This window comes from Panicum virgatum, chromosome 9N (genome assembly GCF_016808335.1).
Source record: "Panicum virgatum strain AP13 chromosome 9N, P.virgatum_v5, whole genome shotgun sequence".
Classification (NCBI taxonomy): domain Eukaryota; kingdom Viridiplantae; phylum Streptophyta; class Magnoliopsida; order Poales; family Poaceae; genus Panicum; species Panicum virgatum.
The window spans coordinates 51,141,330-51,161,636 of record NC_053153.1 but is presented as its reverse complement, the minus strand read 5'-3'; the positions used below and the strand labels follow the sequence as shown (position 1 = coordinate 51,161,636).

The 20,307-nt window shown below is 42.1% G+C and overlaps 3 protein-coding genes across 4 annotated transcripts; 2 read left to right on the top strand and 1 right to left on the bottom strand.

Annotated features, from left to right (window-relative positions):
* Nucleotides 1–2,353: 2,353 nt before the first annotated feature.
* LOC120688112 (tobamovirus multiplication protein 2B-like) lies at nucleotides 2,354–4,478 on the bottom strand. 2 transcript variants are annotated; one of them, XM_039970281.1, is made up of 4 exons: nucleotides 4,274–4,473; nucleotides 3,520–3,585; nucleotides 3,387–3,451; nucleotides 2,354–2,828 (listed from the first exon to the last, which is right to left on the bottom strand). In XM_039970281.1, exons 1-4 carry the CDS (start codon nucleotides 4,391–4,393, stop codon nucleotides 2,696–2,698), a joined length of 384 nt encoding a protein of 127 aa, XP_039826215.1. In that variant the 5' UTR covers nucleotides 4,394–4,473; the 3' UTR covers nucleotides 2,354–2,695. The 2 variants fall into 2 exon arrangements, with proteins under 2 accessions (XP_039826215.1, XP_039826216.1); XM_039970282.1 differs by lacking the exon at nucleotides 2,354–2,828 and adding an exon at nucleotides 2,923–3,240 and having other exon boundaries at nucleotides 4,274–4,478.
* Nucleotides 4,479–4,561: 83 nt separating this feature from the next.
* Nucleotides 4,562–9,026, top strand: LOC120688110 (NADH dehydrogenase [ubiquinone] 1 alpha subcomplex assembly factor 3-like). The gene is made up of 6 exons (XM_039970280.1): nucleotides 4,562–4,756; nucleotides 4,869–4,940; nucleotides 7,814–7,930; nucleotides 8,117–8,151; nucleotides 8,505–8,605; nucleotides 8,704–9,026. The coding sequence occupies exons 1-6, from the start codon at nucleotides 4,641–4,643 to the stop codon at nucleotides 8,788–8,790; spliced, it is 528 nt and encodes a 175-aa protein (XP_039826214.1). The 5' UTR covers nucleotides 4,562–4,640; the 3' UTR covers nucleotides 8,791–9,026.
* A 947-nt stretch (nucleotides 9,027–9,973) lies between these two features.
* Nucleotides 9,974–14,625, top strand: LOC120688109 (pyruvate kinase isozyme G, chloroplastic-like). Its single transcript, XM_039970279.1, has 12 exons — nucleotides 9,974–10,394; nucleotides 11,035–11,298; nucleotides 11,375–11,540; nucleotides 11,863–11,997; nucleotides 12,073–12,183; nucleotides 12,276–12,364; nucleotides 12,771–12,833; nucleotides 12,967–13,142; nucleotides 13,333–13,435; nucleotides 13,637–13,812; nucleotides 13,983–14,091; nucleotides 14,243–14,625. The coding sequence occupies exons 1-12, from the start codon at nucleotides 10,191–10,193 to the stop codon at nucleotides 14,354–14,356; spliced, it is 1,710 nt and encodes a 569-aa protein (XP_039826213.1). The 5' UTR covers nucleotides 9,974–10,190; the 3' UTR covers nucleotides 14,357–14,625.
* The last annotated feature ends 5,682 nt before the right edge of the window (nucleotides 14,626–20,307 follow it).

Sequence of the window (20,307 nt, the reverse complement as noted above, 5' to 3'; positions counted from 1 at the left end):
AGTCCAATCACTGCCATCACTACCGAATGCACTCGGTTCGTTTTCCTACAAATAAAATTGCTTCCGACCTCCCTAATGCGCTAACCCGAACACAGGAAAACTATTTGTGAACTAATCCCTCCATCCACTTTTGATAGCTATATTTCAAAACTTCAAATGTTCAAAAATAATAGCTATATTTGCTATTGGCATGGGTTGTGATAATAAAGAGCACTAGAAACGAGGAGTTCCCAGTTAAAATATTGGAGGACCAACAAAAAGTCTAAGTTGCATTTATGAGATTCATAAGCACATTTGGTGCCCTTGGTCATTGTGCCATATGAAAATATATCATACTTGGATGGAGGGAGTATGATAATTAACTAGCAGGACTGGAAGATAATAGAGTGAACAAAGTGTTTACCTTGAGAGCAACTACGACAAAAACGATTTACAGGTGCGCTCCATTTTTTTCTAGGGGCACCTCAAAAGATAACGTGCTCCCAAATGGAGTGAGGTTACTGTAGTAATTCACTCATTCATAGAAATATATTTTTAGGGGCGTGTGATGACATCACACATCCTTAGAAATATAGTTTTAGAGGTGGGTGATGCTATCGTCTGCCACTGAAAAAGGTGCTCATTTCTAAGGAAGGTCAGTCTTAATAGAGGTTTCATGGAGAGTTTCGTAGCATTAAATATCATCAATTTTGCTGACGTGGCAAGTAAAGAGAATGATATAGTTTCATGAGATGTGAAGGGAGTTTCATCACCATAAAACCCATCTGGCACAGTTACCTAGTTTCCAGTCTACGTAATTGTGCCCATGAAACTCCCACTGAGACTGGCCTAAGGATGGGTGACGCTATTAACCACCCCTAAAAAGGATATCATGATCTGCTCCTAAAAATGATTCTACATAAAAGAAATTCATAATTGTTTTCATATGATCTCAGTTGAAGTCAAACTTTATATCAAACTTTATTGTTGATAACTTTTTCATTCAAAGTTATTTAATAGTCCAAAATATTATTATAGGTTTTCTAAGTTTAAAATCTAGAAGTTTTGATATTTTTTCAAACAACCTTGGAAGTAGAGTAGTTCTATATCAAAGTTGCAGTGGTAAGATCTAAAATTTTATAGTTTATGTATTATTCATTAAGACCATTTAGGAACACAAGATCATTTAATAGTTGTGCCCTACATATAGTCATAATAGCTACCAACGAATATATAGTTATCCTTTGAGGTTCCACGATCTTAATCTTATACACTGGAATATATTTTGTATATTTTTTTCTGTATCTATAGTTCACAACATAGTGTAGTATATTTTTTCTGTATCTATAGTTCACAACATAGTGTAGAAGTTTTACTTTTTTATTTATTCTATTGTATTTAAAGATTTAAAAATAAATTTGAATAATTAGAAAAAAAAATATTTCATGGGAACGGGTCATGCCGTCACCCATACTATTTTTAAGGATAGGTGATGGCGTGACCTCTTCATAGAAATCGATTTGTAGGGACGGGCACGTTACCTACCCAGCAAACAACTATTTTTGGCGGCGAAAAGCAGGAGAGGGTATCACACTTGCTCCTACAAATGGTGTTTTACCCGTCTCTAAAAATTATTTTTTAGCAGTGCAACGTGATTATCTTAAGAATCGGAGAACTCAAGCATGATGCTCTTGCTATCTTGCTATACAGAGTCGGCCATTGCTCTTAATGTCAATAGGTCGACAAAATTTGCTATTTTTGCGTGGTACGCTTGAAATCATCAAGTAGAATGCTGCCCCTATGAATGCCAATCAGAGGCACGTAGGGGTTATTCACGTTTAGTTCATGCAGAAATTCCCCAAGTTGGGTAACATTCAACTGCCACCAGCGTGAAATCAAGAGTTAGTAATTGCATAATCAATTTCCACTCGAGATCCATGAACAAGTTCAGCACTCAGCCCACAATGATAAACGGCTGGTCGGATGGGCAACGAAACAAGTTCACCCGCATTTGTGGTAGGCCTAGCTAGAGCGGGTCTGCATCTGTGGTGTGAGCCAGGCTGCCGTGGGCAGAAGTACACGAAGCTGCTCCCGTGGGCAGAAGTACAGATTCCTCTCATCGCTTCTTCCCAGCTGCATTCCTCTTCTCAGTTGCATTCCTCTCTTCGCTTCTTCCCAGTTGCCTCTCGTTCCCAAGTCTATGTCAGTGCTCCTCTTGATTTCTACCTGCTGCAGCTTACTACTGGAGCCGTGCATAGCATCATGACACTAGGAGAGTGGAAAATGATTGGGTCATTGGAACATGCCCTCCCCTATTATAGAGAAGGGACGAATCGTTAAAATATCTTAGGGTAGGTAGCTACATCACGTGACATAAATCCAATAATGTTTAAGAGAGCAGTGCCACAGTAAACGTTTCATCGCTTATTTTCTTAATCCTGAAAGGGGAGCTCAATATACAACTCAATTTTCTTATAAAAGCTACTAATGCAATTACATAAAAACATGATTGCTACAGACCCAGAAAGCGCAGCAAACACATGGCACCTGAAGAGTAGTTACACCATTGCCGAACCAAATTGAGCAAATGAACAATCAGTAAGCAGCAATGTATCCTTTTGCCAGTTACTTCTCAAGTCACCTCCAAAACCAAGGTACCCAAACTTCATCAGAATGACTGAGAAAACAAGCCTCCGGTTACATCTCTGCAAACACATCATTCAACCCTGAGTTCTTCAGGTTCAGTATTCTTGATATCTTTCTTCATCTGAGTGGAAGGCAAGATGGATCTCAGCTGAGTGTTCTCCATGTTTGACAAGAGCTGTGTGACAGTCTTAATTTGAGATGCACTGCATTTTTTGAAAAAAAAAATGGAGGAGTTTATCATAGGTGATACTGAACAAAATTAACTTCAACCTAGTTGATTGGAATCTGAACAATGTATCTCTTCCTTGTAGTTCGGGCTTAGATTGATGGATATTGGAAGAACCATCATGTGTGTTACAGAAACATACGAACTTGATTTAATTTTTCTGAGGAGTGTCCTAGACCAATTTGTTTTGGTGCGGTCGTTTCGATGCAAGCTGGAAGCTTGGAAATCAATATTCTTTTGGACAAATAAATTTGCATCATCCTGTCTTGCAGGATCCTTGACCTTCTAGGGGAATGATTTTTGGAACTTTGCTGTGAGCAAAAGTGAAGCGGACCCTTTCTGGGCCGAACAAAGAGGAAGAAATAAACTTCAACTTAATTGGTTGCAATCTGTGCATGACAAAATACAGCACAAAAAACTTCATGACTATTTAGATAAAATTGTGAAATTTATAATGACCAGAGAATGAATAATATGCATACGCCATAAAGTGGGGAAGCTTCACGTTAAAAAAAATTAAAGAGGGGAAGCTCACCTTTGCAAACTCCTATCCATATAAGCATCCAAGGAAGAAATTACTTGAGGCAGTTGGTGTAGCACCTAGAATAGGACAAAAATGTTAATGGCTAATTTACAAGTTGTTTGGCATCCAATGCTACACTTCATACCTGCTCTGTGTTCTTTGCAAATGATGCTTTTGCCAAGAGATTCTTGGGAAGTTTGGCCAAGTGAACCTGAGACCAAAATTATACTTGGTTAGTCGTTAGTGATGATCATCCCGCTTGAGAAACTCTTTGCTTGTACCTTGATAGCAATGAGTACACTACAACAAATTCATACTGGATGCAGTCTCTTAAATTTATTGAAGCTCTTAGCATGAATCAAACACCAGAGTTTTTTCTCTAGATATGTTGGTGCACAATGATCAGGATCCGGAAGAACTCTGAAACAATTCCGGCTTAAGTGGACTAGTTGTTCTACTTCACGATGGATGGACTAGAAGGAAAGCAATCGAACCATCTATCACTATATACGATGGTTCATCTGAAGGGACAGTTCAGAGCAGCGTTCTGGAAGTTGCTCAATGCCAATCAAAGCGCACGCTGATCATTTGATGCCAGTTGAATGTAGAAAGTATTAAGATGCAGAATGGTAACATTCAACTCCTCTTCATAAGAATTGAGCAATCAGTTCAGATCCAAGCCCTAAGCGCAAGTTCAACAATGAACAAATCCATCATAAGATTTCTAACCTTATTAGTTCTGAAGATAGAAGACGGAAAAATTGGCCCATATTTCCATCCAACCATGATTAATTTGCAAATTATTTCTTCGAATCACCAAACCGGTATAAAATCAGACAAAATTGGAAGATACAACAAGGTTGAAAGGGAGAGGATAGGGACAGACAGGCGGCAGAGACCTGCGCGGGGGAGGACTGCTCCATGAGCTGGAGAAGGTTGGAGGTGGACTGCACCGCCTGCGCTATCTGCTCTGCCACCGCCGCTTTAGCTCCCCCGCCGCCGCCGGCCGCCACAGGCATCCCCGGCACGCTAGCAGCTCGCAGTCGCACGACGCCCGGGCTGTGTGAATGTGCAATTGCCCAGCCCAACTCTTGCTACATGGGCCAAATGTCCTCGAAACCGTCTAGCGTCAAGTGAGGACTCGTTCGAATTTCGATACAATTTTACAAGGTCTTAGATGCAAAATCCCCCGACCCCTCTAGAACGACTGAACGGAGCAGCGCCCACCGAGGAACCCACCGCCCGGCGGCGAAGCGGAGGGAGGCGATGGCAGGGGCGGCGCGCGGGCAGAAGGCGCTGGGAGCGCTGCCGCAGCTGGTGAAATCGTTGCGAAGCGAGCCCGTCTCTGGCGGCGCACGGCTCAGGCGCCTCCCTTCTCTCAGGTACACCGGCTTCCCGCAGGGCCGAGGAAATGCTAGTTGCTGCTGTTGTTCTTTCCGTGTGCCTGTTGGTGCTTGATTGGATCTGATTTGACTGGGATGCGGGTGCGAGCAGGAGGACCTTCTCTTTGTACGACCAGATCAACCTCATCGACAGCGTCCCCGAAGACCAGCTCCGATTCCAGTCGTAAGCAATCTCTCCTAGCATCCCTTCGCCTCGTTGTTTTAGTTTTTGTTGTTGTTGAACGGCAATAATTGTTAAGGGCTAGGTGTACTCTCTGTTTCCTAATTTTGAGATATGAATGTCTATGTCTATGCTTGGCGTGTAATCTGCTTTGTAGTAAAGGCGTTGGATTGAAGGATTTTGGATGAACCATTATGTATGATACATAAATGTAGAAACAGGGTTTTATTTCTCTGACGGATTATTTGCGTTCCAGACATGTGTGCTTTAGTGGGAAGTAGGCCTGTTTGTTTCCGCTTCTCTCAGCCACTCTTAGATTATAAACTAGGCGAAGGTTTTCTTGCTTATTGCTTTACGCTTCTTGTAGTTCAAATCTTTGAAGCAGCTTACCACAGAAGCGAAAATAATGGGGTCTTTGGTGGGATTATCGTTTATTTTCATCGATAAGCTGATTATTATCGGAAACAACAGGGCCATGGTCACCTCAATATAAGCCAGAAGTTCAGAAACTGATCATATTGCTGGCATATAAAATGCGGAGGCTGTCTCGCAGCATTTTTAAAACTGGTAAGGGATTGAAACATGAAGATCATCTGTCCCTGTTCATTTTTATTGCCAAGGCCATGTCATGATCGTTCAGCTTCTGGAGACATCAGACATGACTTGGGCCTTAATATCTATGAGCAGTTGTACATATCAGATAATGACAAAAGTGAACCAATCCCTTTCCAGTTGAACATAGAGGGAGACAACATGTATGGGAAAATATTTCTTCTTTTGTTGTCCTCTTCTTTTTTTTTCCCCTATGAAAATATTTATTGGTTGTGTCATTGTGTGTTATATTCTCCCCACAGAATTATGGCATTTATCTACCACATGTTAGAATAGGGAGGGTATATTATTTGAAGATCATTTTTTAGCAAATAAATGCCTGTGAGCTTAGGACAGAGCCTGTTTTGACACTAATATTGATTCGAGGCATGAGGCCAATGAGGGCCATCTGTCCTTTTTCATTTAATCACCAGAGCCAATATCATGATCCTTTGGTTTTTAGGGAGGTGAATTGGAACTAATTGTTCTGTACATCTGTCAATAACTAGTTTTTCAAAAAAGGTTACTGATTCCTTTCAGGCTGAACAAATAGGAAAATAGCAATCACCAAATATGTTGCTGTCCTTTTCATCTTCTCTTTTGTTTTCAATTTTTCATAGAGAAACATCTTAACCGTGTAGTATATTCTCTTCTAGTAGCAGATTTACAATTTATCTGCTATACATCAGAACATGGAGGTACAATTGATGGTGTCTTGTTTTACCTTCTGTTCTGCTCATGTTGGTCTTGGAATTCACATAACATGCCCAAAGTTGCCTCTTTCTGCTAGGGTGATGATTCAAATCTTTCCTTGCATAGCTTTTTTTTTGGGTAGTTAAGTCATCATTATCTGTGAAATACATTTGCTTCATTAATATGGTTATGTGCCTTGATTCAATTGGTATTCGGAAAACTAGATAAACCTAGGATTCTATTGTTCTGGAATGATAAGGAAAAGAGCGTGACCATCGAGCAAGTTGGAAGTTATATGGCCCGTTGGCCCTTGTTTTTGCTTTCTTGAAAAACAATGAGTGTCCCTTCTCTTTTATTGGGTTTGGCTGTCTGGTACTGCATGCCTCAGAGCTTTCAATTGATTCTGAGCAACCTTCCATCTGGTACTGCATGCTTCAGAGATTTCAGTTGATTCTGAGCAACCTTATTGTAATGTACTGGTGAGTGAAGGTTGGCATAGTATGTTAAATATTGCATCCGTTTTCCCTGTTAAGCTGCTGGCTCTTGAGATAATCCTTGTACCAAACTGCTTTTCGTTTTGATAAGGCATTTGTATCTTTACCTGTTCCTCTAAAAGAATTAATTTACACTACTGGCACCCTGGTATGTGACTAAATGTGCTGAATTGTGCTGCATTTCTATTTTCCACAAGCTCCACTAATTTTGCTGTTTTTTACCTGGGATCAACTTGTCAGCCTCACTGATATGCAATTTGCAGGAGTAACACAAATGCAAAAAAGATCTACTGAACATACATGCATCATGGAGTTTTAGAGTTGTGCTGTTATGTTTTTTGTGTTTTAGTTCAGTGGGTTTTTACTAAATGGAAACGCGAAATATGTACAAGTGGAGAAAAAAATCCCTTAGTGGATGCTACAACAATAAAACATCCCCCAAGCGGAAGACATGATAGATACCTGATTTTACAAAATGGTGCCAATCGTTTCTAAATCATGCAGAAGTAGACCTGTTTCTAATCCTTTGTGAATGTAGGATAATCTTCTCCTTCAATTGTCTTTCCCACCTTGCTTGAGAGTGCAGTCTATCGCTAAGAAAAAATTGTTTGTTTCCAAATGCACCAACTAGCAGTCAGGAAAGCCTCCATTATGAACTGAAGTAATTTTTTTCTTAGATATATAAGAGGGACATTGAGATAATTATTGTATATTGAACTGTATTTAGTGTCAGTAAGGATTTGAAGATCGCTGGCTTGTTCTTGTAACAAATCCATTCAGCACGACAGGTATCAGTGGTGTGTAGGACAAAGAATTCTGAATTTATCATATTCATTTGCAAATTTTTGTGATCATTACTGAATCAAATTGGCCTCACTGATATGCCATTTGAAGAGTAACACACAAATATGAAAACCTAGTGACTAGGATGTTCTTGAATTTCTCCATATCTTGGAGGCCTGGAGTTCTCATGTTATGTTTTTGGTGTTGTGTTTTCTATTTCTTTTTTATCAACGAAAAGCCCATAAGCTGTACAACTTTGTTCTGTGCTTCAGTTTGGACCGGAACATTGAATCATGAGTCTTTTGCTGTTTGCAGGTATGATGACACTGGATTCAAGATTAACAATGTAAAATACGAAGGCAGCTTAGTGATTGTAGAGAACAAGATAATGACATGGGCACCCAAAACGTTTTCAGAGATAACTGCTGAAAGGTAGCATTCACACTTGAATTTAGAGATTGGTGCAAGTGTTGTATACTCCATTCTATATATGAATATTGATGCTTAGATACTTTAGAACTCCTGTGTCTGTTACTTTTTATTTGCATTTGTGGCGATGATAATATTCCTACTATGTGTTATATGTAGTGACACTTTTTCCTTGCTTCAATAATGCAGTTTATCAATCTTCAAAGTTGTGCACCCTGTCCCAGGTAAGGTTGTGGATACTCAGTTAACCTTCGCAGTTTTTGTGCTAATGGCATCATCCGATGTTTTGCATGGGCCTTATTTGTTGGTTTTTACCAATGCTGTTGGTGCTGCCCCCATTAGGAAAACTAGAAAAAAAAATCATGATTTTCCATGGTCGGAGATTTCATGTTTATGTTTGTTTAGTCAATAGGCAGTCCTTAGTTATGCACATTGCTGATGTGCATACATTTTCTTATGGTGGGGCTCAAGTTAGTGCACCAAGTCCTGTTGTAAACTTTTTTGTGCATTTTCAATCCTCCACATAGGTAGAAAATTAGTGTTGTTGACACCATTTGATATTGCCATTCTTCTCCAGAGATTTTGATTCTTGGTTGTGGAAGACACATCCAGCCGGTCAGTCCTGAGCTGCGGAAATTCATTCGATCGACTGGAATGAAACTGGAACCCATCGATTCGGTATGCATTTAATAGTTAAAGATTGGAACTTTGGAAGAGCAACGAAACTTGTGCTGTTCCTTTGCTTATAGAGAATCCAATGCTTCCATTGTTTCCAGAGGAATGCTGCTTCCACATATAATATCCTGAACGAGGAGGGCAGACCGGTGGCAGCTGCAGTTCTTCCATACGGAGTCACTTGTTAATGTTTTACCTTGTACCAGTTGCGCAGGCGTTCCCTCTTTCTGATCGCTGACCGAATGAGCCGAAATGCCGTGTGTGTCTGTACCATCGACAATGCTGTTTTGTTGCCTGGGGAAGACCACCTTGGTTTTGTAGCATATTGTTCTCTTCAAGCATATTGTTCTCTTCAATCTTGGACTAACAGAACATTCACGCAGTTTACACCAAAATAAGGGTGGTGGTTCCTGTCACAGCGCCATGTTTCGTTCGCACCGTGTTCTTGGAAATCATGTTTCATGCCCAAACTATAGTTTGTTTCTCCTGCTACTTTCCAAGTTCCTACAAAGGCACAGACTCTGCTTTAGTGGCTGAGGATACAATCAGACAAGTACATGTACTTGTTTCTCAGCTACATGGATGGTGACAGCCATACATCATATATGCAGCCGCCTTGCGAGGACCCCGGACCCGGTTGGCCGGTTGTGTTCGCCTAATTGCCGTTGTGCTGGTCGTCCTGATTAGAACCAGACACGAAAAGAGAGGAACAGCCCATGGCATGGACCAAGCGACGAAGATTCGTTTCGCTGCTTGGGGCAGATATCTGTTGTGTACCACGTGTGACCCGTAACCACCCAAACAAAATAAAAATCGCACGTGACGCGACGCGACCGGAACGGCAAAACTCCAGTCACCAGAGCTTTTTTTTCTACGACGCTGAAGGAGAAGTGCTCGAGAGGATCGCTTTCGCCTTGTTGCCTCGACGCAAACGTCTAACAGCTATGCCCCCGCCTCGCCAGCTCCGCCCCTGTTATCCCAGCCCCACATGTCAGTCGGCGCCATGGTCTCCGCTTGCCATCGACAGCTTGAGTCTCTTTCCACCTCGTGGCATATTCCTCCCGGACCCAGAGATTCAAGATTTTTTTTCTCATGGTCTCACGGAAACCCAGAGAGGCAGAGAGACAGAGACTGGCCAGAGACGCAAGTGCCCGGCTCCTGACGAGCGGGCCCGTAAGAGCGCGCACAGCCACTGACGTTTGGGCCCCGGGCGGAGCAGCGGCCTGCCAGGCCAGCAGCGCCTTCCAAGCTCCTCCGGTCCTCTCGGGCGGTGGAACCGAGGAGGGGATTGGAGCCAGCGTGTGGACCGCGCCCGGCGCCCGGCGCCCGGCGCCCCCCGTACACACCTGGCGCACGGGCCCGCCTCCTCCCTCCCCCAGTCCCCCATCTCTCCTCTCCCTCTGCGGCGTATAAAGACGCGGCCCACGCACACCGCCTCGCCCTCGCCGGAATATCCTACGAAAACCCTCGCGGCGGAGAGCGCGCTCCCACACACGCGCGTCGCAGGTCCCCGCAGCCGCCGCCTCCACGACTTGTCGTGCTCGTGCACCACTCCCTCGAGCGCGGCGCGGAGCAAGGGGGCACTAAAATGGCGGCGGCGGAGATCGGGGGGTTCGCGGCGGCGAGAATGGCGGCGCCGGCGCTCAGGCCGGCTGCGCCCCCCGCCCCGGCGGCGGCGGCGGCGCCACCGCAGCTCAGGAGGGCCGTGGCGGCGCGGTCGCTGCGGACGGTCGCCGCCGAGACGGTGACGGCGGATCTCGCCGGCGGGACCAACGGCGCGCTGCATGCTCAGGTGAGTGCCGTCCTTTTTGCCCTCCTCCTTGCACAGCGCTTGGCGCAACCAGTGTACTGCTACTTTCTGTTTCTGAGTGCGTTTGTGCTTAGTGATTGGGTTAAGAGGAGATTAATCACACGTTTTTACTCTTCGGCCTTGCATGCATCGGGTTAGCCCCTGCGCTCATGTTTGGCTATTTGGATCCCGAGCGCTGAGCCGCCGTTGGTGATCGTAATGTAGTCGTTGCTGCAAGCTGCTTAGGGAATAACCGTTGATCGTCTGATCCCGAGCGCCAGGCTCAGAAATTGGTGATTGTCATTTCGATACTGAAAAAAAAGCTGCAGCATAGTGCATTAGATGTATAACTGTTTGTTCATTTCCAGGACATTTTATCTACGAGCACATAACTGTATGTTCATTTTACTTGATCTGATTTGGTGCCTATGCTGGCTCCCCTATGTTGACTACCTGACTCCAGAAGATGGTTTCAGATTTCGATACTATTTCTACCTCTACCTGAAGTTTGTAACCAATGTTTAGCTTATTTTAGACTTTCTAGGCAACAATTGCTTTTGGTATGAACTACAAACGATAGGATAGCTAATCGCTTTAAAGTGGTTGCTGCATGTGGTGACAAAATTGTCATGCCTGAATGCAGATGAATAGCGAAGCTACTACTGAAATCACTTCACTGGCTGTTACTGCGAATTCTAGGAGGAAGACAAAGATAGTCTGCACTATAGGCCCCTCAACCAACACTCGTGAGATGATCTGGAAGCTTGCAGAGACTGGAATGAATGTTGCACGCCTTAATATGTCCCATGGTGATCATCAGTCACACAAGAAGGTTATTGATTTGGTCAAGGAGTACAATGCACAGAATACTGATGGTAATGTTATTGCCATCATGCTGGATACCAAGGTATATCTTGGCTCAGTACATTAAATTCAAATGCTTCTGAAACATATGTTCTTATGACTGAATTTGAGGAGCGCAGGGTCCTGAAGTTAGAAGTGGGGATGTTCCAGAGCCAATCATGCTCAAGGAAGGTCAAGAGTTCAACTTCACGATTAAAAGAGGGGTGAGCACCGAAGACACCGTGAGCGTGAATTATGATGACTTCATAAGTGATGTTGAAGTTGGCGACATACTATTGGTGGATGGTGAGCTAAACTCTCATTGTCATGTTCTACTTTGAATGCGCCTGAATGTTGAGTTCCCTGTTGAAGCAAAATCTTGTTCATGCTGTGGCCTGGTGATATTCAAGTTATCCCTACAATCATGTTTCTTGTGCAATCTTACCTTATTTCGTTATTTTTAGTAATTTGATTGTGTTGATTTTGTATTACTAAAATCCTATAATGATATTGTCAGATTCTTTGGTTGTCTTGTTCCATAAGTTGATGCGCTTGTTTGCAATTAAAACACAATTTACAATATTATGTTTCATTAACTGATCATTCATCTACTGTTTATGCGCTACAGGAGGAATGATGTCGCTTGCAGTGAAGGCTAAATCAGCTGATACAGTCAAGTGTGAAGTAGTTGATGGTGGAGAATTGAAATCAAGGCGCCACCTAAATGTCCGTGGAAAGAGTGCCACTTTGCCATCTATCACAGGTTAGTTTATCCTCTTGACTGGTCTAGCTGTCACATAGTTGCATCCAAAATCCTAATGTGCTTCTGTTCCAACAGAAAAGGATTGGGAAGACATAAAATTTGGCGTCGAAAATGGTGTTGATTTCTATGCAGTTTCCTTTGTGAAAGATGCCAAAGTTATTCATGAATTAAAGGACTACCTTAAAGGTAATGTGCTTTCTGCCATCTATGCTAGTTGTGGTTATCTATTCTGGGAAACAGGAACCTTATTGATGTTTTTGTGCTGCTTTCGAATCCAGGTGCTAATGCGGATATACATGTCATTCCAAAAATTGAAAGTGCAGATTCAATACCAAATCTGCAGTCCATTATTGCTGCTTCAGATGGGGTAAGACTATTGAATCGGCTGTGTAATCATTTGATACCAAAAAAGAAGTACATTGGCAAAAAGAGAAAGGTCTTGTAAATTGGCAAAATGTAAATATAAAGAGAAAGGCCTTGTAGATTGGCAAAATGTAAATATACTTTGGAATTTTGATAGTTGTCATGAACTCATGATAAGCACATGAAGCAATCTGTGTTGAGAAACTTGTTCAATCTACATTATTCTTGCCTTTTTTTCTTTCCCTTGAGTTGCTTCTATGTAGCATACAAGCACTCCTCTGGTTGCATGTATACTGTATATAATGCATGTTGGGTCTAGGTCTGATAACCAAAAAGGGGAAAAATCTGCTGTCATGTACTACATTATAGTGCTAGTCTGCTCGACGCTGAACTTCTTGAGATTTTTTCAGGCAATGGTGGCTCGTGGAGACCTTGGTGCTGAACTTCCAATTGAGGATGTTCCTTTGCTGCAGGTGAGATTATATTGCGCGTACAGTTCTCAAAGGACCTAATCAGTCAATTATTCCTGTATCTAGGAAAGAATCCTGTGTAAAAATTCAACAAAGCAGCAGCATTATATACATTTTGACTGTTTTTCTTTTTCAGGCAGAGATTGTCCAGACATGTCGAAGCATGGAAAAACCAGTCATTGTCGCTACAAATATGTTGGAAAGCATGATCAACCATCCTACTCCGACTAGGGCTGAAGTTTCTGACATAGCTATCGCAGTCCGGGAAGGTGCTGACGCCATCATGTTATCTGGCGAAACTGCACATGGAAAGTAAGGTTTCACTATGTGTTGCAGTTTAAATGCCTTTCTAATTGTATATTCGTAATGCCATGCTGGCAATTCATTTCTTTAAACCCTTTTAGCGGCCCCGGAACTTTTCTGTTATGTGGCAGCTTTAGCATCCAATAGCTTGTTCATGTCTATTGCAACTCAATTGTTTTGCGCATATTTCTGTGTTTAGGTACCCACTAAAGGCAGTCAAGGTGATGCACACTGTGGCACTTAGAACAGAATCCAGCCTTTATAACTCAACTACCTCCCCTGGTCTTATTGCACCTGCACAGGTATGAATAGGTCCTTTCTGATTCCCGTCCTTTTCGCTCCTTCAAATTCAGCACATGACCTTAGCATTGTTCAATTTTCACTGCTCAGTCATGGCTAGCTAGTGTTTTTAATGCTAAGATACCATTTGCTTTTGTTAGTATTTTGGTTTGTCCTTTTATTTTGATTTCTTGTTTCCCTATGTGTTATTATTCCATTGGTAGGCTCTATACAGTGAGGAGTTTTCCCCAAGCCAGCTTAGTAAAATGTTTGGATCTCATTCAACCATGATGGCGAACACCCTTCGTACGCCAATAATTGTATTTACACAGACAGGCTCCATGGCTGTCCTTCTGAGCCACTATCGGCCCTCATCTACAATATTTGCATTTACGAATGAGTAAGTTGTTTTGGGATTCGCCTTCACTCAATACCATAATCTTTCTTTTAATGAGACCTTTAGAGCATGCTGTGGATCGAATCCAATCCGCAGCCTCCTTGAATCAAATTATTGAAAGAGGCAAAGATGCTCTGGAGTACACTGACATTTAGAGGAAACCACTGTTGCAGGGAACGAGTGAAGCAACGGCTGGCACTATATCAGGGTGTCATCCCTATTCACATGCAGTTCTCTGACGATGCAGAAGAAACTTTCTCCAGAGCAATTAGCAGCTTGCTGGTAAGGCCCCGTGCTAGGAAGTTCCACTGCTGAGCTTTTGCAGTTATAATTCATCAGACAATTTTGTTGTTAATGCTACGCATCTCTGTTTTCAATGAATTTTATCTCCTTTATTTTATTTTTGCTGATTCATGGTCTGAATGTCAAACAGAAAGCGCAACATGTGAAGAAGGGGGACTACGTCACCCTTGTCCAGAGCGGAGTAACTTCAATCTGGAGAGATGAATCCACTCACCACATCCAAGTGAGGAAAGTTCAGGGCTGAAGTGCCGTCGTGGTACTTGGAGAATTTTGGATAGCGCTCCCAGAAGTGTTATCATCATACTACGAGTAGTGTTTAATGTGTTGTGAGGAGATTGCTACATCGAGTTACACATTTTGTGTTGAAGTCACTTGTAGACTCTGAATTTTTTAAGTCTGTATTCGTTAATTATCACATGTGTTTTCACCTTTCCTGTTCTTGCTTTCTTGTGAACTTTCATTTTAGTTTCTTCAAAAGGAGCTAACGGGGTGGTACTGGGAAAATTTGTAAAACCGGAGCCTATTTCACTCCAAGAACTGGTCGAGTTAAAAGTGCTGTGCTGTTGTCATGATATCGTGCAAGACCATGCATGCATGGCAATGAATCCTGAACTCTTTTCTGCCGAGACAGGGGGTCATGGTCATTGTCGTGGCATGATGCTGCTAACCTTTGCTGCCGCACATCATGTCGAGGTGATAACCACGGCAGCGGATGTGGTGCCCCAGCTGATTGGGCACGGGACCCGTCTGCTGTAGCTCGCACCGTCGCACTCGCAAAAGTGTGTGAACCGTCATCCGTGATGATGTGCAAGCTGCTAGCATCGCGCTGCTATCACCTAGGATCCCCTGCAAGTATTTTCAAAATAAAAAAGGATCCCTGCAAGGCTGCAAACTCGCGCCTTGATGTTCTTCTTCTGAAGAAAAAGAAACAAATGTTGATAGCGACTGTCCGACTGTCGTATGGAAGACCAACTTAAGTGGTCACAATGTTGATAGCGACGACCGACCTTCAGCTTCTCGTGTGCCAAACTTGTCTCCAGGACTCCACACTACCTTATCAAAGGAAAAGGAAAGACTCCGCACTAATGTTAACGGTATGCTTGGAAAATTTATACTGATCTCTTTTGGTTAGACATGTAATGATACTGATGGCATCCACTGATTAAGCAAACATGAAAAGTTGGAGTAAAATAGTACTCCATGTTCCAAAATAAGTGTTTGTTTAGCGTTCAAATTTATCCCATAAAAATTTTCTTTTAACTTATAATGACATGTATCTAATTAGAACAATATCGGATACCAAGAAAAAGATGTATAGAGAAGCACATGAAACCATGCACATGTTATTCTTCTAGTTCGTTGTATTTATTAAGAACTTAGATAATTAAATAAATAAGGAAAAAGTCCAATTTTCACCCTCGAACTATCGCAAAAGTCTGATTTTCAACCTTCAACTACGAAACCGGACAACATAGGCCATCCAACTGTCAAAACCGGGCAAATTTGGCCCTTGGGATGGTTTTGAAGGTGGTTTTGTATTTTCTAAAAAAATTAAATAAATCTAATTAGATTTAAAAAAATCAAAACTAATTCACTTTAAATCAGAAAAATATGAAACTAGTACCAATTTTTTTTCTAAAAATGAAACATATCTATTATTGCTCCATTTGAATATTAGTTATTAAAAATAATAGGCATAACTGCAAGTAGCCAAATATTATGAACATAAAAAAATAGATCTGAATAGCTCACAAGTCATGTGACAATAGATAGGTTACATTTAAAAAAAAACTTTTGATACACATTTTATAATTTTTTGACTGAAAATGAATTACTTATAAATTTTTTAGTGTAAAATTGAATATTTTTAATTCTCACAAAATGGAAAACCACCTTTAAAACCACCCCAAGGACCAAATTTGCCCGGTTTTGACAGTTAGATGACCTATGTTGTCCGGTTTCATAGTTGAAGATTGAAAATCGGACTTTTGCGATAGTTGGAGGGTGTAAACCGGATTTTCCCAATAATAATATGGTTTTCAATCAAGATTAGCAGTATGTAAAAAAAATTTAAAAAACAAACTATTTGGAACATAGGGAGAAAGTAAATTTCATAGTATTCTAAATAAACAAATCCATCCTTGGCCAAAAGTTGGGTATCAAAGCAGGCCCAATCTTCACCAAATGATAGTACTCCTCTTAAAACCCGGAGACGCAATCAGTGAGGCACTAGTACCGTTAGGGGTGAGATGCCACTTGAAACTAGTGCTGCTTAACCAGAGATAATCAAAGTGAAGCCTAGTGAATTAGGCCGCGTAGGCCTAGTAACACTAACGGTATTTGATGTCTCGTGACTCGGAATAGTGACCTGTTTGGTTGCATTCTAGGATTTCTAGAATGCGTCTTCTAGACTTCACATGAAGTACTAAATAAAGTCCATTTGCAAAACCTCTTCAGGAATAGGTATTATTTTTCACGACGAATCTAATGACGATAATTAATTCATAATTTACTACAGTGATGCAACAATAGTCATCCTGTAATCACACGATCAAAGACCTCATTATGCTCATCAGGATTCCTAGCGCAGGAATTTTGAAATTGATTTTGTAAATTAGCATTATTTGATATCGTAATTAGCGGTCAGAGTCCGTTCTAGAAAAAAACAAATGATAGGGTAGGTAATTAGCCTAGTGAAAAGGCTCTCGCTTCGCTAGCCACCGAGGGACCGACCAGCCATGAGCTAGCCAGTGTATCAGAGCCGACCCAGTGGTGGTGCTAGTGTGGACATTGAGTTGACTTGAACGTGGCACGGCTAGAGATGGTAATGAGCTAGGGTTCCAGTGACCTCTTCATAGCCTAACAAGACTTTTAAATTATTTAATTTAAAATTATATAAGATTAGAGTCTGGTTCTTTTAAAACTCGGCTCTTAAATTTTCTAATTCAAAATTTTGAGTTCTTTACCACTCCTAGGCACGGCAGCAGGCGGCGGTGGGGCCCGCCGCTAGTGGCGTCACGTCGAGCCCCCTGACGAGCGGGCCCGGATAGGCTTCCCTGCCGGAGCGGGACGAGGCGCGGAAGCGCAGCTAGTGGCGGGCCCTGGCGGACACAGAGAACACCGCGGCGAGGCTGCAAGCCCACGTGTCGAGCCTGCGAGAGCGACGTCGACGCCGGCGTGGTCCCCACGGCGCGGCCGTGCCGTCGGCCCATCGCTCAATTGGTGGCTGGCTGGCGAACCCGGGGGCGGGCAGTCGTGGAGGCAATTCACCATTCTGGCTGCATGCTGCCCGGCCCTGCTGGCTGCTGCGCTCCTGCCGGCTGCCGGTGCCGGCACGCTCGTGTAGCCTGTTAATGGGTTGGGTTGAAATGGATTTTATGGGGTGGGTTTTGAAATGGAGTGTGTTTAGATGATTTAAAATGGGTTGTATTAGTTAATGGGGTGGGTCGGGGCGGGTTCTATATAAATGCGGGTTGAGGCGGGTTGGCGTGGGTTGAAATGAATATTTTTTACAAAATAGTATAACTATATATAAATGTGGGTCCCACGTGAGAGCTGGACTCTCAAATTAAAACCACGTGTTTATATCAAAAAATTTTATCGAAATTGACTGAATTTTGTTGGAGATGACTCAGTACGACTGGCAGCTATTTTGTGCAAAGCAGTGTGGCTAGAACTACCTGTGGGCCCCACATGAAGAGCCGGACCCTGGAATTAAAACCTCGCGTTCACACTATAAAATTTTATCGAAATTGACTGAAATTTGTTGGAGATGACTCAGTACGACTGGCAGCTACTCTGTGCAAAGCAGCGTGGCTAGAAGTACACGTGGGCTCCACATTAAGAGCCGGACCCTAGAATTAAAACCTCGCGTTCACACTATAAAATTTTATTGAAATTGACTGAAATTTTTGGAGATGACTCAGTACGACTGGCAGCTACTCTGTGCAAAGCAGCGTGGCTAGAACTACACGTGGGCTCCACATCAAGAGCCGGACCCTAGAATTAAAACCTCGCGTTCACACTATAAAATTTTATCGAAATTGACTGAAATTTATTGGAGATGACTCAGTACGACTGGCAGCTATTCTGTGCAAAGCAGCGTGACTAGAACTACACGTGAGCTCCACATCAAGAGCCGGACCCTAGAATTAAAACCTCGCGTTCACACTATAAAATTTTATCGAAATTGACTGAAATTTGTTGGAGATGACTCAGTACGACTGGCAGCTACTCTGTATAAATCAGCGTGGCTAGAACTACACGTGGGCTCCACATCAAGAGCCGGACTCTAGAATTAAAATCTCGCGTTCACACTATAAAATTTTATCGAAATTGACTGAAATTTGTTGGAGATGACTCAGTACGACTGGCAGCTACTCTGTATAAAGCAGCGTGGCTAGAACTACACGTGGGCTCCACATCAAGAGCCGGACCCTAGAATTAAAACCTCGCGTTCACACTATAAAATTTTATCGAAATTGACTGAAATTTTTAGAGATGAGTCAATATGACTGACAGATACTCTGTGCAAAGTAGTGTGGCTAGACATATATGTGGTCCCCACATTAAGTATAGAACCATTAAATTCCTCTGCATAGTAGAACTCATGGGTTTTTATGGGTTACCCGCTTATAATGGGGCGGATTGGTTAGAGTTGAGAAATTAACTAATTGGGTTGGGTGGGGTTGGGTATCTAAATATGTTAATTTTGGGTGGGGTTGGGTATGGTGCGGGTTCCAACCCATTAGCAGGGCTACGCTCGTGTGCTGTGCCCACTGTTTCAGAATTTTCTGGGTTTGCAAGCTTGCTCGGTTTGCTGCCGATAATTAACGCAGGTTTGCATCGCATCTCCAGTGTGAAAAGAACGCACGAGTCAGGTACCGCATTGTACGTGGACCATCCACACTCGTACATCCCTTCAAGAGGATTTTCTATCTCGAAATGATCTGCTAAGGGTCTCTCCCTCCACATTTATGGCAGTCAGCAGTATGAAAAAAGTGGAGAACTCGAGTTTAGTTGTTTAAGCCTATAGATCCGGTACATATTTATTTTAAAATTTTCATACACGTTAAATGGGATGTCTCGTCTTATTAACATTTTAAATGATGTGACAAATATTTGATGAGAAGAAAGATGAAAAAAGTTTCATCTAGATAAAAATCATGTCTGTACTCTTTGCAACGTAGCTTGTCTCTGTACCTTTTGCAACGTATATTGTCTCTAACTCCCTCACGATCCTTTAGGCGCTTGGAGGAGTGCACATACTAAGATCGGTTTAACTCTATGCTGATTCCTCGCTCCTATGTATAGATGCATGAAGTGCATCCCTTCAAAGCTTGACATACAAATCTTATAAGTTAAATCTCGGAAAACACATGCATGCAAATCTCTCCCGCATGTACATACTCCTCTCTTTCCAACTGCCAGCACCAACTATTTTTCCTGCAATCTGCCCGTGCTCAATCGACCTGTCAAAAACGTAATCCGCTCGTGCTTAATCTTCTCGTCCAAAAGTAACCCGCCCATGCTAAATTCTTCTCTTAATTCCATCTCTTTTCAAACGCAATGTGTCGCTCTTATTCCATCTCTTCAACTCCAAATTTTTCTGGTCGAAAATTTAAATTTCATAGTGAATTTTTCACTTAGCGCTAAACAGATGGATGCTGGTTCTATAAATTATCTTTACAGTACTGATATTATCTATGAAACACCAAAATCAAACAATGTATTGTATATTAACTATTTCATCCATCAACTAGGTATTCATGGAAATAGAAAAAAATGAAATATCCCTCTGAAAAATAGTCTAAGTTAAAAATAACTTAATATAGAAGATATAGAAGAGTTAAAAATAACTTAATATAGCTCTGCTACTCCAAACAAATAAATTTTGTCAACATTAAAGCATCTTAAATTCATACCAAAAACCGAAGCATCTTCATTGAATATGAGCCCAAAGATGCATGCATCCCCTTGGTCTCTCTTTTCCATTGCCCTTCCTTTCAAAAGTCGAAACACTATACTCTCTGATTGGCCATGGGAAACCGTGTGATTTCTCTAAAAATATTTTAAAACAACTCAGTATCAAAACAAAGAGAAAAACTCACCACCTTAAATTATAGTACGAATTTTATTTTTTAAAAAGAAAAAAGTAGCAGGAGATTCGGAGGTTTTTTAAAACACCGGCGGTGG

Bases quoted from the DNA above. Each gene is read 5' to 3' on its own strand.
- LOC120688110 (XM_039970280.1), top strand. From the start codon at position 4,641: ATGGCAGGGGCGGCGCGCGGGCAGAAGGCGCTGGGAGCGCTGCCGCAG. The intron at 4,757-4,868 runs GTACACCGGCTT...GGGTGCGAGCAG, and splicing joins AGGCGCCTCCCTTCTCTCAG to GAGGACCTTCTCTTTGTACG. The intron at 4,941-7,813 runs GTAAGCAATCTC...TGCTGTTTGCAG, and splicing joins GACCAGCTCCGATTCCAGTC to GTATGATGACACTGGATTCA.
- LOC120688112 (XM_039970282.1), bottom strand. From the start codon at position 4,393: ATGCCTGTGGCGGCCGGCGGCGGCGGGGGAGCTAAAGCGGCGGTGGCA. The intron at 3,452-3,519 runs GTATGAAGTGTA...GTCCTATTCTAG, and splicing joins TTGCAAAGAACACAGAGCAG to GTGCTACACCAACTGCCTCA. The intron at 3,241-3,386 runs GTGAGCTTCCCC...TGTCATGCACAG, and splicing joins ATGGATAGGAGTTTGCAAAG to ATTGCAACCAATTAAGTTGA.
- LOC120688109 (XM_039970279.1), top strand. From the start codon at position 10,191: ATGGCGGCGGCGGAGATCGGGGGGTTCGCGGCGGCGAGAATGGCGGCG. The intron at 11,299-11,374 runs GTATATCTTGGC...TGAGGAGCGCAG, and splicing joins CCATCATGCTGGATACCAAG to GGTCCTGAAGTTAGAAGTGG. The intron at 12,184-12,275 runs GTAATGTGCTTT...TTTCGAATCCAG, and splicing joins ATTAAAGGACTACCTTAAAG to GTGCTAATGCGGATATACAT.